The 16,724-nt window shown below is 25.8% G+C and overlaps 1 protein-coding gene across 9 annotated transcripts in view; it reads left to right on the top strand.

Moving 5' to 3' along the window:
• Nucleotides 1–5,954: 5,954 nt before the first annotated feature.
• LOC119679497 (sorbin and SH3 domain-containing protein 1) overlaps nucleotides 5,955–16,724 on the top strand; it is a gene marked incomplete at its 5' end in the record, with an annotated part of 43,078 nt that continues 32,308 nt past the window's right edge. For 2 of the 9 annotated variants that reach the window (XM_038091885.1, XM_038091880.1), the window contains 8 exon segments: nucleotides 5,955–6,389; nucleotides 6,519–6,614; nucleotides 7,052–7,191; nucleotides 7,287–7,359; nucleotides 10,731–10,763; nucleotides 11,434–11,617; nucleotides 11,686–11,806; nucleotides 14,320–14,352. In XM_038091885.1, the coding sequence (XP_037947813.1) occupies nucleotides 5,955–6,389; nucleotides 6,519–6,614; nucleotides 7,052–7,191; nucleotides 7,287–7,359; nucleotides 10,731–10,763; nucleotides 11,434–11,617; nucleotides 11,686–11,806; nucleotides 14,320–14,352 (1,115 nt within the window). 9 annotated transcript variants of the gene reach the window in all.

The following is a 16,724-nucleotide window of genomic DNA, read 5'->3' as shown; positions in this document are numbered from 1 at the left end:
TTATAGTACTTAAGACATAGTGTTTTGATTTGTAAACATATCGAAGTATCACATTTTCTTTGCACCCATAAATACATAGCACACAAAATTACTATTATTAATATTGTATTAATGTTAATGTTGTATATTACAATATTATTAATTTATTTATTATTTTCCCAATCATTTATTCTGAATACTATGAATAACCGTTGATGCCTTTAACAACGTAAAATATATATAAAAAGTGAACTAGATCTTTTCTTATAAGAGATAATCATTTAAATATTTTTCTTAAGTAAACAAATATAATGTTTTCTTAGTGATATACGTATATATGTGATCAGTACTAAACAATTTCTTTAAAAATAGATTTTTTTTAAAATAAATAATTTTATTTTTTTACCACTCAAAAATAAAAAAAATATTATTCCAATTCCTGAATAAATTAACAAACAAAACACTTAATATGACTTGTTTTCGATAAATTATATTTATTAATTTCGATCGATGTTTCAATGTTTTTATTATTTTATATAAATATGTATAATAATATACATTAATATAATACAATAATGTAATGTACAATTTTATTTATATTTTATCATTCGTCTGATATCGTTTTATATTCACATTAGCTTTTCTATGGTTTATGATATCGATTTTATTCCATTTTAATTTATAAGAATATTTATACCTATTTATATGAGGTTATTTTATGGATATTGAGGATATTTTTATAATGGATAAAAATAATCATCTTCAGATTGGTTTTTACGTGAATTACTATTTGATAAATGTTTTTAAAGAGAATGATCCAAAATTTCAAACCTCTCCAACCTTACTACAAACTGCCTATTGATCAGCAGATTTTAGGCTAGCTTATTGGAATATCTACTTAGCGTTTCTATATATCTTTTGCTGGACTTTTAAATTGCTTCTTTAACAAAATTTTCTGTTGAATTGAATGGTTTACGTACCTTGGAGTCAGCAAATTTACTAAAGCTTTAATTATTTTTCTTACTATTTTAGATTAGTATCATTACAGTATTTTTATTTTGGAGATACTTGCAGTGCCCCAAAGTTATATAGCATCTGTCAAGATCGGTTCAAACATAACTTTATATAACAAATTTTTTTTTAATTAAAAATTTGACCCAAGAAGATAATAAATATTTTTCGTTTTGTGGACTAATTGCTGGGACAACTCACATTATAGTATAGTAATATGGTTAAGATTAACTTATGAATCTTTTTATGAGATTTCTGAAATAAGAAAGAATGAAGTGTTTGGCACTGCACTTGATCCATTACTTTTGTAATTTTTCTGAAACTGAATATATTACTAGAAAACCCAATCAACATTATTTCTTCAGTTTTGACGATTTGACGATTAATTTAATATATGTATGTTTTACATTAAATATATTTTTTCACAAAACGTGATCCATAACCTCTATCCATTTTAATAAGACTGTATGCTAAACTCTATTATATTAATATAAAAGTACCAGAAAAAGTAAGAAACCTGGCTCTTTAAAATAAACGTTCCATTTAAAATCTTTTTTTTGAAATTAGCTCTTGTTTTTTATTACTTTTAGCTCACATACTTTCTTATTTTATTTTTTATTTCATTGATTTGTATTAAAAAAAAAAATATTTCAGCTTTTTATACTGACGTTTCTTACAAAACTTTATTGTGAAATTATTCTTTCGTTTTTTTTTGTAATACACTTAGCTGACAGTTTCTTATTTTAATTTCTTATTCCGTTTATTAGTAGTGTTAACTACCACTTTGGCTATTGTTTATTACTATATAGCAAAGTAATAAAATAATTCCTTTGCTGTGTTTGATATTTTTAATTTTCTTGTTGCAGTTTTAAGTTGTATTTCTTTCTCAATATTTAAATTTAGAAAATGCGAAAATGATTTTTAATTATATGTTACAATCATTACATTTTATCGTTTTGTCGAAGTTGTCTGTCTAGACTCCCAGAAAGTCACTCTGGAACTACTTTTTCATATATTTAAAAACTGTGAAACTTGTTTAAATAGCGCCAGTCAAACAAATAGGTGATTATTGTAAAATTGATACCTCTTGTTTTGCCGATCTGGTATATAAATATATATATATATAACAGAAATAAATATGTATGAAAAGCATTCAATCAGACGGGAAATGGCTTTAAATATTATGTAAAAATTACTCAGAAAATATTTTCTTAACAGGTAGGAATCTCGAAATAATTTAGAGTTAAAAAATCTTATAGAATCGTAAGAATATTTTAAAAATTATCTATAATTTCCTTTCATTGCATTAATTTAATTTCGGTCTATCATCGCATTAAGTAGCGTTTGATATTTTAACGCAAAAAATGATTCAATTTCTGTCAAGCGTCATATAAAAATTTTTAAATTAAAATAGCATTAAATTTTTTGATATAATTTAAATTTTTTTGTTTTATATAAAATGTGCGTAAGCACGAAAATGGCTTCGTTCATCCGCCCACTTTGCGCGTCCTCATCATATATTTTTATACTCTGCCTTACTTACAGGTGGCAAATAAATTTCAATAATGAAAGTGTTTCATTTGTGTTTCAGTTGTGTGGACCCAAAGAATCATATGCGGCGTTTATGCTTGTAAATGTAGGTTTCTAGTATATAAATACATCCATTTAAGTTTTATTCTGTACACTACGGCGTATGACTATCTTGGCGCACAGCACTGCCAAGAAAAGCGTGAGTCATAGAAGTTGATATTTAGTTCTTTTCATTATGTTTTTCTTGTTAATTTGATGTCTTGCCAAATGTGCTTTCCTTGGATGTCGAATGTTACGTATAGATGCATATATCTGTAGATGTGTAAATGTGTAGATATCTGTCGATAGGTCGGTTTGTTAATTTATCTTATGAACATCTTCATTCCTGATTGCTGATCACCGAACCATCAACAGCAATTTTACTTTTTTTCACTCTGTAACAAATTAAGTTTTCCTTTATTTTTGCAGTCAAAAGAGACATTGTTTTTACGTGCGGTGACATTTGTTTTAATCCATTTAAATCTATTTTATCCATAGTTGTGCTTAAATGAGATAGTAAATGTTGCATAAAAAGATTTTTAAATGCTTTGTACTTCACGCACACGCCTATTTCCATATTTCATCGTTAATTGCAAAACTGAAAATCGACATCCTCTAGTGAAAAATTGAGTTCAACAAATGTTTGGGTTAAAGATTTGTCACAGATTTCATTTAATTATTGTTCTGTTTGTTTTTTGCTGAGTTTGATTCAATTTCATTTGCCCTGTCACAACGTTTTTCAATATTATAATTAATCATTATTTAGAATTCGGTTTCTTTTTAAATTGTTTATGGAAATCGTAATAATAAAATATTTTATATAAGGAAATATAAAATTCAATCTACAAATAAATTCATCAAAGAAATAGAAAGAAATAATGATTTAATAGATACTTTATTTTTTGCTTTAATAATTTTTAAGTAGGATAATTAGAAAATAAGTTATTACGTATATAAAATAATTAGAAAAAATATTGACGGTTGGTAATAATTAAATTATTATACACAGAAAAATATACTCTAACCACATATATTAATTAAATTGATCTGATTATTTTGTTAGAATAATGTTAGCATATGTGATAAAGAAGACATGTTTCTGTCTTCTTTCGAATATTGCCAAATACCCATCATCAGTGGTCTTGTAAATATTATAATTATATATTTAATTATACGTAAATAATTTGTTGAAACTGCAAGTACTATGGATTGAACTCGTACTTTATATTACTTTAAATTTTTAAAATTAAATATAAAAGTAATAATTTTGATATCTACATATATTTTTGAAATTGCAGTATAATTTATTTCTAAGCTAAGCTTGTATAAAGCCAATATATATTTCGACTCAATAATGTATAAGAGTTAACTAACACACTTTAAACTTTTTTAAAGTTTTTAGAGTGATTGAAGAGTATTCGAATTTGCCCAGTATTAAAAATTTTATTAAAGATATACGAAAGTAACATATATGCCAATAAAGTCATATATACAAATGCTATTTATTTAATTATCCTATTGCTTTTTTGTGTACTTTGTTAAAACACCAACTTGACAATTTTCAAAATATACTTAATATATAACAAACCTCAAAATTCTTAAGTCTTGGCTTATCTTTATGACCCGATTCATTGGTTTTTATGTTCCAATTATCTTTGCCATATGTTCACTGGTTGCCTCTTTCATCTACGATGTCCAGAATTTCTGTTAATAACTCTCCCTGCAATGTTATGTTCGCAATGTAGCTCCACTTACTGTAAAGAATCTTTACCTTCTATTAACATTTGATTAATTGCCAGAACCATTGTGATTTATTATTTATGTGGGTTGGATAATACATACGTGGTACTTTCTTAAAGCATTAATTTAAGAAGCTCTGATTTTTTTAGATCTCACGCAGTATAATATTCCAAAATTCAAAGTAAAATAATATATTTGATTTTATGAATACTTATATATTTACATTTATTTCAAGATGCTTTAATTATTACATTACCTGAGGTTATATCTGTTACTGATACATAAATTAATCACATATAAGATTCATTCAATCTTACTGATTACTATATAATTATAAATATATTAAAATATTTAAATAAGTTGCCACTTAAAACTTTTATTGAATGGATCACAGACTATTTATTCATTCTAAGGCATTTATACCTAACTCAGAACCCCGAGTATGAGTTTATTTAAATACAGTATGATAAAAATGTGAAAATGATTTAAGTTCATAAGCACATATCAAAGAGAAATTTAATTTTATATTAAATTAGTAACAGCCTTTCAAACCTATTTGTGAAAATTTTATAAATTACCTCATAATTGTCTTTAAAATATTCTCTAATAAATTTTAATTCACCCTTGTGTTCAAAAATATAATATATTTTAGATGAAATTAGATGAAATCTAAGAAGAAGGTTCCCAGATATCTTAACGATCCCGAGATGCCTGAATAAGTTTGCTAGTGTTAATGAAGAACAACTCAATAATTTTTTTAAATAAGCTTCTACTAAAAATTTTAAGAGAACAATTTAAACATTGGTAAGCTAGTCTCATCAAATTTTAAACATGTTATATTTTTCTAGTCCAGTGTTTTAGTATATGCCGCTGTTGGTAGCAGCTACCTATTATCTTTTCTTCTTCCTCTGCCGCGGTTCAATTGTTTCACTCTGTACCTGGCAAAACCTGGCAAACTATATCACTTTTATTGCAAAACCTTTTTTTTTGTTGAAAAAATGACAGAATGTTTATCGGCATACCTGGTCACTACTTTGTTTGGCCTCTCAGGATATGCTTACTTTTCTACAGACAAATGTCTGATTTGAAACAATAGACAATTTAAAGTTTGACCGATATCACACATATTTCAAAATGGACAGCTTGATTGCAATAAATTTATTCCTAAAAAATAATTTTAGTGAAATAAGGTCCATTCGATCAACAGTTTAATATGATTTCTTAATATATATTTATATATATATATATATATATATAGGTACATATATATATAGGTTTGGTTTTATATAAATGCGAAATCAAAATAATTGCTTGGCAAAGAGAAAAAGATAAATTTTAAAATATGTTGAACATCTATTCTTTATGATCGAAAAGTTTTTTTTTACTCGTTTTTATTAATTATTATTCTCAAATATTTTAAAATTAAAATATGGTTAATCCCTGGAAATTTGTTATGTTGATTATGTTGATTATTAGTTCTTTGATTAGTTGTAATCAAAAGAGAATTAAAATGACTTCGAAACCATTAATTTCTTCAATAGTACCATCAATTTTTCTTTGATTACCACTATAGAGCATTAAATCCTCATTAATATCCATGTTGTTCATATGAAATATTAAGTTCATTATAGTAAACATTAAAACCCATTTCACAGGTATTTGGACTCCAAAAAGTCAAACACCTTCATCATCCATAAACGATTTGCACGAAATTCAAAGCACAAAAATAAATTCCGCACCACCAACTCCACCACCACCGCCAGCACATCCAGTTTGGACACCACAACCATCACCTACAGCTGGACGCAAAGAATTCCGTCCTGTACGTTTTGAATCACCGACACTACCACGCAGGTACGTTGTACAACAAAGTACACCCAATGGTAATGCCCAGTTGCCACCGTGGTCATGTCAATCAAACAGCAGCTCATATGCGCCCCCCTCGCCGCGCTCCACAAATAGCTGCACGAACTTAAGCACACCCACTACAGTATGCTCCAGCAGCACACACTTCATAGACACCTACAACGATACAACGGATTTTACTAGTAACTTTGCTCCCAACACCAGTGTTTCGGATAAAATAAAAAGTATGCTGTGTGAATGTTTATATTTTTTTTATTAATGTTAATGATTTTTCGAAACAACTACTTAGCATTGTGTGTTAGGTTTTATGATTTTATATAAAATATTTTTGATGGTAAAAATTTCTTATGCAGCATTCGAGAGATCAGCATCTGCTTCAGAATTATATCGTCCCTTTGTGCGTCGCCAGCCAGACACAAGCCGTCCTGCGTATAGGCCCAATGAAGTCAGTAAGTATTCCCGATACCAATATAGTACTACTACAGTTTTACTAATGCCCACGACCACGAAAACACGTCACCAATTATATAAACTGTAAACACATATTTACTTAGTTTATTAGTTTTATAGTTTTATATATAGTAATTTGAGACTTATTACAGTATAAAGACACATAAATATAAAATATAAAAATATTTTATAAAATCAATGAAATATATAACGCAATAAATACTTTTTGGCGTACATTAACAGGAAAAAAATAATTAATAATAATTAAACAGAAGAAAATGAATAATGTACTTATGTAGCATGAAATCTTCAAATGAAAATCTGTTCTAAGACTTGTTTGCATGTAACTATCGTACAATCTATAAAAAATTAATAAAATTGCATCCTGTTATGAACAGAAAAAAATAATAGCTAAAAATTTATGAAAATGTTACAGTTTATAAAGTTAAGCACGAATACTTGAGTGAACCGGAAACAGAAAACGATCGTCCAAAAAAAATGGCACAACTGGGCCGCAGACAAATTGACGGCATCGGCCCTGTAACCAGAGATGGCATGCCAATTGTTCTCAGATCGGTAAACACAAAAAATTTAATTTAAATTTTGCAAGCAATGAGTTTTGAAGATTTCTGAAACTCAATTATGTTTTTTTTTTGTGACATATTAAACAGGAAGTTAAGGAACCTCACCAGCATGAATGGTACAAACGACTTTATCAAACCATACATAAGCAGAAAAATGGCGGTAATAATTTACGAATAGTTATACTTATAAAATATTAACGTAGCAATTATTTTAGAGTAGTTATAGGAACAGTGTTTTTTTTGTATAAAATATATATAGTATGTAAAATGTATATGGTATAAAATATTTAAAAAATATAATATAAAATAGTAAGAAGAAGAGATTTATAAACATATATCTCTTTATTTCACAATTCCATCTAAGTCATAATAAGATTCAACTTAAAGCTTTATAATATAAAACTAATATCCAATATTACTAACACAGCGTTATCAAATCTCAGAATGGTTACAGGCTCCTCGGGGAGGTATGCAGATCTTAGGTCAATTATTGCTTAGTCTGATGTAGTGATAAACAATAATGCAGTCAAAGCGCAAAGAGGGGTTTTGAAGAAACCTCGCAGTTAATAGAGAGTAAAAGTGCTCAGGTGCACTGACTCAATTAGCCTCAACGTACTAAAAATGATTTTGCATTAAAAAGCGTATTAATTATAATTAATATATTAATCATTGACACAGTGCTTTATTTGAATTATCGGTTTTACAATAGCCATATTTTGATTAAACAATTTACATTATTTACCATCTTTCGAAATACTGTTTACGCATTTGAACTAGTATGACCAGACATATCTATTTGATAAATCGTTTTAATAATAAGTCTCTTTTGATTGAAGAATTAACATTATTTACCATCTGGTATGACCTTCAGTTCCTTTTATGAATTTTTGTTTTGGAATTCAATTGAGACGATTTCTTCCTATAATTCCCGCAATATATATAGATGTGTAAATCCAAATGCTTTAATATCCTCTAAAAGGACTCCTTCTATAAATGAATCATATCACATAATCCATTTCTTTGATTAGAATTTTCGATGCACCAAACAACGAATAAGAAAAAATGGTAGGCTTCACCTTGACATTTTATAAAAGTTCAATTCTTTTAGAGTCATGTGATGATGAGAAACATTTCCAAAACACGCATAAAATGAAACAAACAACCCTATAAAAAAGGTTCAAACTTCCATAAAAGATATTAAAATTACGCATTATCCCTTTTAAGCGGCTAAAACGATTTTCAAGCCCTATTATTTACTTCAGTTTTTGTTAATTTCTAAATAAAACAAAGGATGATTTAAACGATCTCTCAGCAATTTTCAAGCACTTTAAATCTTAAAGACTCTGTTCTGCTAATACCAATTTACTATAATAAGTTTTAGAATCTTGAATCATATTTCGTACTTTTTTTACATCTTAATTCAAATCTTTATTATAAAGTTCCTCAATAATGTTAAAATACTACATTAAAAGGTTGTTCCTAAGTTTTCAAGTTTTATATGGCTAAAGTAAGCACCCATGGATTGTCCATAATTATGTAGCGATCTTTTCTAAAAGCATTTTAATTTTAATTATAATATATATATGGACATATAAGATTTATTACAGCCATACATTATCTTATAAGCTTATAAGGAACATTGACAGTATTAATATAATATTGTTATAGCATACAGTATTAACTATAACAGTATTATAGTCCGTTTTTACGTTTACGAAGATTAATATTAACTTTAATATTTAATATTCACATAACTACAAGCTGTAATGATCTAACTACCGCTGCTTTAACATGTTAAAGAGCTATTATTTAAGACGCCTATTTGATTAAATTATTTTAGCGTACCATCCTTTACATCAAAGCTTTGAAATGCTTTTGAACCTACTGAGTTTTTTGTTTGCCTTATGACAGCTTCAATTGAATATTTATAATCTACACAATAATCTAATCTGTTATAATAAACAAATATAAACAGAATTTTTATCTTATTATGCTATCTGGAATTTTGACAAATTTAGAAGAAATAAAGAGAATAAAAAAAACAAAAATATTTAAATTTTATTTTTTTAAGACTTTTAATAAACAATTTATTAAAAAAATTGCATTGTTTTTGTATATGAAAAGTTCATATATATTTTTTAATTACATATTATTAAAATATTCTAAAGAAAGTGTATTAATTAAAAACCAAATCAGCCAATATTTTATTAATAAATATAAGTCAGTAGTCCGAAATTTAAAATATTTTTATTAAATAAAATGTATGAATATTTTTGTATATTAAAAGATATAAATATTTTTATATTTTAATGTATATAAATGTTTTTATACATTGAAATATATAAATATTTAAAAACAATAAAATTTATATATGTTTTTATATATTGAAACATATAAATATTCTTATATGTTAAAAGATATAAATATTTTTTTATATTGAAATATATAAATTCTTAAATACAATAAAATTTATATATATTTTTATATATGAAAACATATAAATATTATTATATATTAAAACATATAAATATTTTTTTATTTTGATGTATATAAATATTTAAATACAATAAAATTTATATATGTTTTTATATATTAAAACATATAAATATTCTTATATATTAAAGCATATAAATATTTTTATATATTAAAATACGAGTATATAATTATTTTTAAATAATAAATCAAATAAATATTGGTATTTATTAAATCAAACAAGCATCATATACCATTTTGCTTTCACAAGTTAATTAATATTTATTAAGGCTTGTGACTTATTATAATATATAAATAAATAAAAATTTATATTTATTATATATATTATAGTAAAACGCTAGAAATTAACGATTTCGAAGAGGCATTTTAATTTTGTTGTAAACTTCAGTGATTTTATCTAACAATTCTATGCACTGACAGAGATCTATTTGATATATGCACTGATATATATATCAATATATTTCCAATTAATGAAAATGATTATTATATATGGGTAGAAAGAATTCATTTTCAACATAAGAAACAAGAAATTAGGTTTTAAAAAATTCATCTAATAAATGCTCCCTTATCAGAGCTAACATAATTTTGAAATTGGAATCATTCTTCCCTAAGCAATGTCTTTTGTTAATTGGATAGCGAAATTATTTATATCATTATAAATAAAATAACAGGGATATAAAAAATAATTTTATATTATATTTTAAATAAATATATATAAATAAATCCAAATACAGTTACAGGCAATAAATAAATTTTTTTTAGTTAGCTTTAAGTTCTTAAAATATTAAGCAATCTCAATGATTATATTTTTATTGTATTTAATTAGAATTATATTACTTTATTTATAGAAAGCTTATATTATCTGCTAATAATATCATTATTAATAAATATGAAGCTCTAATGTTATATTACATATTAAATATATATTTAAAATAATTGTTACAAAATTTTTTTAATTGGATTTGCGTTTCGGTTTGCGCGCTTCTTCATGCCTACAAATGCTTTAAATTTTTACAATTATTGTAAATCTTTGCTCAGATGATTACGTGATACGCTACAAATGTCAAAGAGGTGAATTTTGCTCAATTTTTTTTTATAAATTTCCTTACTTATATAACTATATACAATATACATATATAACAGCTGTAGATGATGTAATATTAGAAAATTGCTTTCAACGCTTGCTTATTTTAATGCTTTTTTATCGCCAAAGAATGAACTGAAATGCAAACTCATTTTAATGCATTTAAACATAAAAAAATATAAAATATAAAAAATAATTATCTTATACACAAAAAAAAAAAATAATGAAAAATTAAACAAAAAACAACTCAAATACACTCTCAGCAAACAGCAAATTGCATGCTCATTAATAAAATAAAATAAAATAAAATAAAATAAAATACATGTTCTAATAAATATAATAAAATAATAAATAATAACTCATCATTATTAATATACTATTAGATAATAATATTTTTATTTAGTTTTAGAAATAAAATTTTTTTTACTAACATTTCTGTAAAATACAATATTGTAGTTTTAATATTAACAATAAAGTTTTTAAAACAAAAACGCATTTTTTAATTATTTTCAGTTATTTTTTTTTTAAGTTGGTAATACTTTTCTTTGCAACTAATTACTGCTCATGCTCTTCTAACTTTTAATTACTCATTACTTGCTTGTTGCATTACTGCGCTCTAATCCCACATTTCTTTTACTATTTTTTCATTATTAAAAGGTCCTCTTGCATATTCAACAGCTCGGGCACCACACAAATCAAACGGTTATCTGTCAGAACCTGAGCCGAATTACGACTCCGATTACTCTACTATTAAATATCGTACATTAGATAGACGACGTCTTCAATCGGTTTCTTCTGCTGCAAACGTCAGGAGTAACGCGAACTACCTTTACGACGATAAGTAAGAAAACTGAATATATGCTCGAATTTTAAAACAACTCTTAACAATATATTATATTCCTATTTTAGATCTTATGGTACTATGCCAAATCCAGTTAAATCAGGACAAAATTCATATAAAAATCAACCTGGTCGTATTGAGAATTATGTAACTGGAAATTCTTCCGTTTCTGAAAAAGAACATAAAGAGGTAATATTTGAAATATATCTGTATTTATATATTTTATTTTATGGAACTCGTATTTTATATACAAAAAGAGTATTTATGTCAATATTGCATTATAACATGATATACGTAGAAAATACAATACTCAATTAGGGAAGTTACTTTAACTTTGCCGAATCTTACATAATATACTTTGTTTTCAATAAAATAGTTTGGAACTTTTCCCCACTACTTAACAAAAATTTTATCCGCCGTCTGTTGTTCTCACTTTTAAATTCTCACTGATCTCAAATTGGTGTATACTAGATACATTGAATAATCAATATCTTCATTAACCAAAGATCATAAAACCGGAAAACTAAAATAGTCTGATCTATATCAGACTGGTCAAACTGAAATATTCTGATCAGAACAACTATATAGTTGTTTAACACGTTGAAGACCGCATTGAAAAATCTTATTTCACACATAGCAACCGGCATTTTTTGTTTATTGCTAATTACGTATATTGATTTGATTAAAAGAAATCGTTTTAAAATAAGGCTATGGCAAATTAAATAAGTCCGCTATATGCAGTAACTCTCCGAGGGACCGACGAATGGAGTACTGTACAAAAATTTAATTTAAATCATACACACAGGTGTACAAGCGGTGCCCAGGTAAAACATGTCGTGTGCCCACCCTTGGGCACGCGGGCCGGTGATGTTGTTACGGAGTGACCCACCGGTGAAGCATGCGGCCTTTAATGTGTTAACTTAAGTTCAGCTGCTCAACAGTTAAATTTGTCTTAATTATATTAAGAAATAAAATATATTTAATATAAAAACTTGAATCTGATATATTTCATTCTTAGACAGCTTATACAAATCTGAACCGATCGTCTCCATTTTTAGTAATTTGAAAACGTTTGTTAGTAATTGTAAATATTTTAGAGTAGATTATATAAAAATACAATAGCTTTCGTTAAAACAACTGATATTTGATATATTGTCAAATTTTTACTCATTACAACTAATTTTGAATAGGAATGTACTCGTATGATATATATACGTTGTAAACTTGCCATTTAAATTTAATGAAATTTTTTCTACCTTGTAAAAAAATTTTCTTTATAAAAACAGGTACCAATACATGACTCTATGAAACCACTATACAATATGTAGTTAAAATAATCAAAGTCAATCTGTATATGAAAATCAAATATAATTCACGTACATAATATAAAAAATTCAGAAAAAATCCTTTATAACAAATGAAGAAATGTAATATCCACCTAACATAGCAGCTTTGGGATGTCGTAATTATATTATGATCCTTCGGCCAAATGCTTAAATTACAATCGTTCTATATCCATCTATCTATTTTGGTATAAGATCCTAAATTATTATAGTCCTTGTAAAAGTATTTGTATTCCTTATAATTTAGGTAACAAATGTTTCAGGACTCTTCATATATAACTTCATATATTTGCCTGTTAATATAATACATTTCCGCTAAATCCGCTAATATTAAAAAATTTTTCTTAACATATCAGCTAATAAACCTGTAATTTCAATAGGAATATCTATAGGAAACATGGACCTGAATCATAATCTTTTTCCTTTTGCAACTATTTAAATTCATAGTTATTGCTCTTCCATTTTTTACTTCTTCATAGAGTAAAGAATGATGCCACTTTTTATTAGCCAATTTAGACTTTATAATTCAAAAACGTGAGTACCTTATTATAGTTTTAGAATCTGAAGTTATTATTAAAAACATTCGTTTATTTTAGTCAATGAATTATAATGAATTCTGTGTATGCCTATTAAAAACCCATTATTCAAGTACAATATACTTTCCTTCTAAATTAACAAATTTTGCCTGAACTTCGGAATAAACGAAATGCGAAATTATTTATCATTTTATCCCATCTACGTACATATGTTTTTTCTGTGGTTTAGGAGGTGGAATGCTTTATGCATTTTCAATCTGACCGTCACCGGTATGGTGTGTCCGGTTTTTACTCTGTGGTATACCGCTTTCGCATTCCTTCAGAGAGGATCCCATATAACTTGGCTATCCATGCCATATATTTTTTGAAAAATCTACGTCCAGACCCCCACTACAGATACGAATTGGAAAGTCTCCAGACGTCTATGTCTATGTATATTATTATAATGCATTTGACATTGATACTATCTAAGTAGATTTGGTTTAGTTGTTAAGTAAATCATATGCATTTCTATGAACAAAAATACTTAGGTAGTTTAGAGTTTAGTATATAAATAATACTAATATTAATATATGATTTAATTAAAATTTAACTGCCATGTAAGTTAATGATAACATAGTATAATTAAAGGAGGATTTCGCACTTTATATATACACAACTCATTCAAAATATATTAAACAGTTCTTAAATTGCATATACATATATATATATACATATATACTTTCTTTTTAATAATTCATGCACATTTCGTGTTAATTTCTTTAATAAAAAGAACTAATTTTCTTTTAATTCACTGCAAATATTTTATTCACATATTTTTTAGTGGTGGGACGAAGTGATGGACATCTTTAATGGGGTATGCATACCGATTTTTTAATTTTTTTATTTGTGTATATACACCTGCAACATATGTGTAATACACGATTACTATATAATTTGAAAATATTAATTATTTTAAATGGTAATACTTATAAAAATGCTCTAAGCCCACGAATAAGATTTTTAAATATTTACAAAAAGATACTAATTCGATATATCCGTCCGTTAGTGAAATAAAAGCGAAAGAAGTTTCGTTAACTATGAATCCAAAGAAAATATTCTTATTCGTGGAATAGAGTTTTAAGATATCACATATAATAATATATATATAATAGATATATAGCAATAACATATAACATATTTATATAATATTTAATATATTTTTAAGAATTTATGTTATATATATTATTCTTGTTACATTATTTTTCGTTGTAGTATTACTTGAAAAATATTCCATTTAATTTGTTTCATACTATGTTACTATATTTTAGTAATGTTAATAATTATGTTTTATTTAGAATATATATTATGTGTATCCATTACCATTATTCACGTGGTCAGTAAATGCATTGCAATATTTATTTCATTCTTGAACCATCCTAATTGTGTTCTTTACTCGATCTTTTTCAATGGGAACTATTCGCTTATGATTCAGTTACTTTCATTATTTTAATTACCAAATACAATTTAATATCTTTATATAATAGTCTTATAATAGTCCTCAAATACATAGAGGATCTAATAACTAATAAATAATAATCCATAATAATACTGATTTTACATAATATAACAAGCCTTGTGTTCTCATTATTTACTACAATATACAATAATATAATATTGTATATTATCTTATTTATAATATTGTATTATATATATTTTATAATTATTTAATTTTCTTTATTATTTTTCATTATTATTATAATTATAAGTTAATCAGAAGATCCAAAACTGCGCTGCGTTTTAAAGGATCTATTGTGATATTGTGATATTGTGAGAATCCTCACAAATGATCTGAAAATATTACTGCATATTAATGTTAATTAAGGTATCGTAAACCTTTATTCGATACAATGAAAAACGAGAGAAAGTACTAGACTCGTTTCTTTGCAACGCAGCACATCAACAGATTCGATTTTATTATTCTGTTTATCACTGAATCTGAAAATTTTTAGTGCCATATAGTCATATCTTTAAATGGTTGTAGTTAACAGAAACATATCCATATAGGAAATCAGTGATTTACTTTAGTTCCGATCTATTTAAATTGAGAAACTTATTATTTTCATTATTGACTTGAATAAATTGCTGGCCTAAAGCATTTAGGGTGGACATTGCTCTTCTCGAAAAACTCAATATTTCTAGGTCCTAAATACAGTCTGATAAGTGAATATCTCGTAAAGACGTTCAGTTTATATGAATGGACTATTATTTGCAAACCTGCCAACTGTTTTGTTGTCTCAGATATGAGATTTTTTTAGCTTCTGATCAACTGGGAACTGGTGATCTAGGATTGGATAGATTTGATAACGGCATACCTATCCAATTACATAAATTATATATTCTTCTTATATTCTTCTTACCAAATTCTAATAACGGGACTTTAACTACTAACTTTCTCATCTATAGTGTTTAGACACCATCCATACAAAAGTCGTTTTTTATGTAATCCACATTTATGAGACATAATTTGCTAAGAATAATTTTATGTTCTTATCCCAACCAAACACCTACTAAGACGATCACCAGTTAGTTATATATTCTGAATAAGTTTGAACTGCAAACTTTATAATTCAATCTAATACATTACATTGTAGAAAAACAATTGACACAAATATGCAATTTTCAGAGAAAAAAAATTTATGGGAATTATGCTATTATTTCTAGGTATATATAAGCAGAATTGTCTTTCTTTATAACATGGCTTAATTCGCACAAAAGTTTATGTTAAATTGTACACACTTTTATTTATATACTAATAATTCCGTTCACTGAAAATGTTAAATTGAAATGCTACTTAGTTAATGACAATATATTAAAATAATGAAATACAATTCGGAAATATTATGAAGTATAATTATATAGAATACACAAAACTATCATTAAAAATAGTACTGGCATGAAGCACTTAGAAGCCGAATATCACATATAATAGCAGTTCAATCACAAGTATATCATTTTTGTTTAAAAAGGTTCTATAAAATATTTTATTTTTTAATATACTGTTTGTATATTAAGTACTATTCAAAGACATTTATTTTTAAACATTTATTATAATTTTAATTATTTTATAAATATACTCTTTAAGTTGTATTCAGTGAATTTTTAATTTTTATCTGTATTTATAATTAATTGCATTAAAGTTCATTAAATTGATTTTTAACGTCCGTTTTGACGAAAGAAACTAAATTC

The sequence above is a fragment of the Teleopsis dalmanni genome, chromosome 2 (assembly GCF_002237135.1).
Source record: "Teleopsis dalmanni isolate 2A chromosome 2, ASM223713v2, whole genome shotgun sequence".
Classification (NCBI taxonomy): Eukaryota; Metazoa; Arthropoda; class Insecta; order Diptera; family Diopsidae; genus Teleopsis; species Teleopsis dalmanni.
This window is presented reverse-complemented; position numbering and strand designations above follow the sequence as displayed.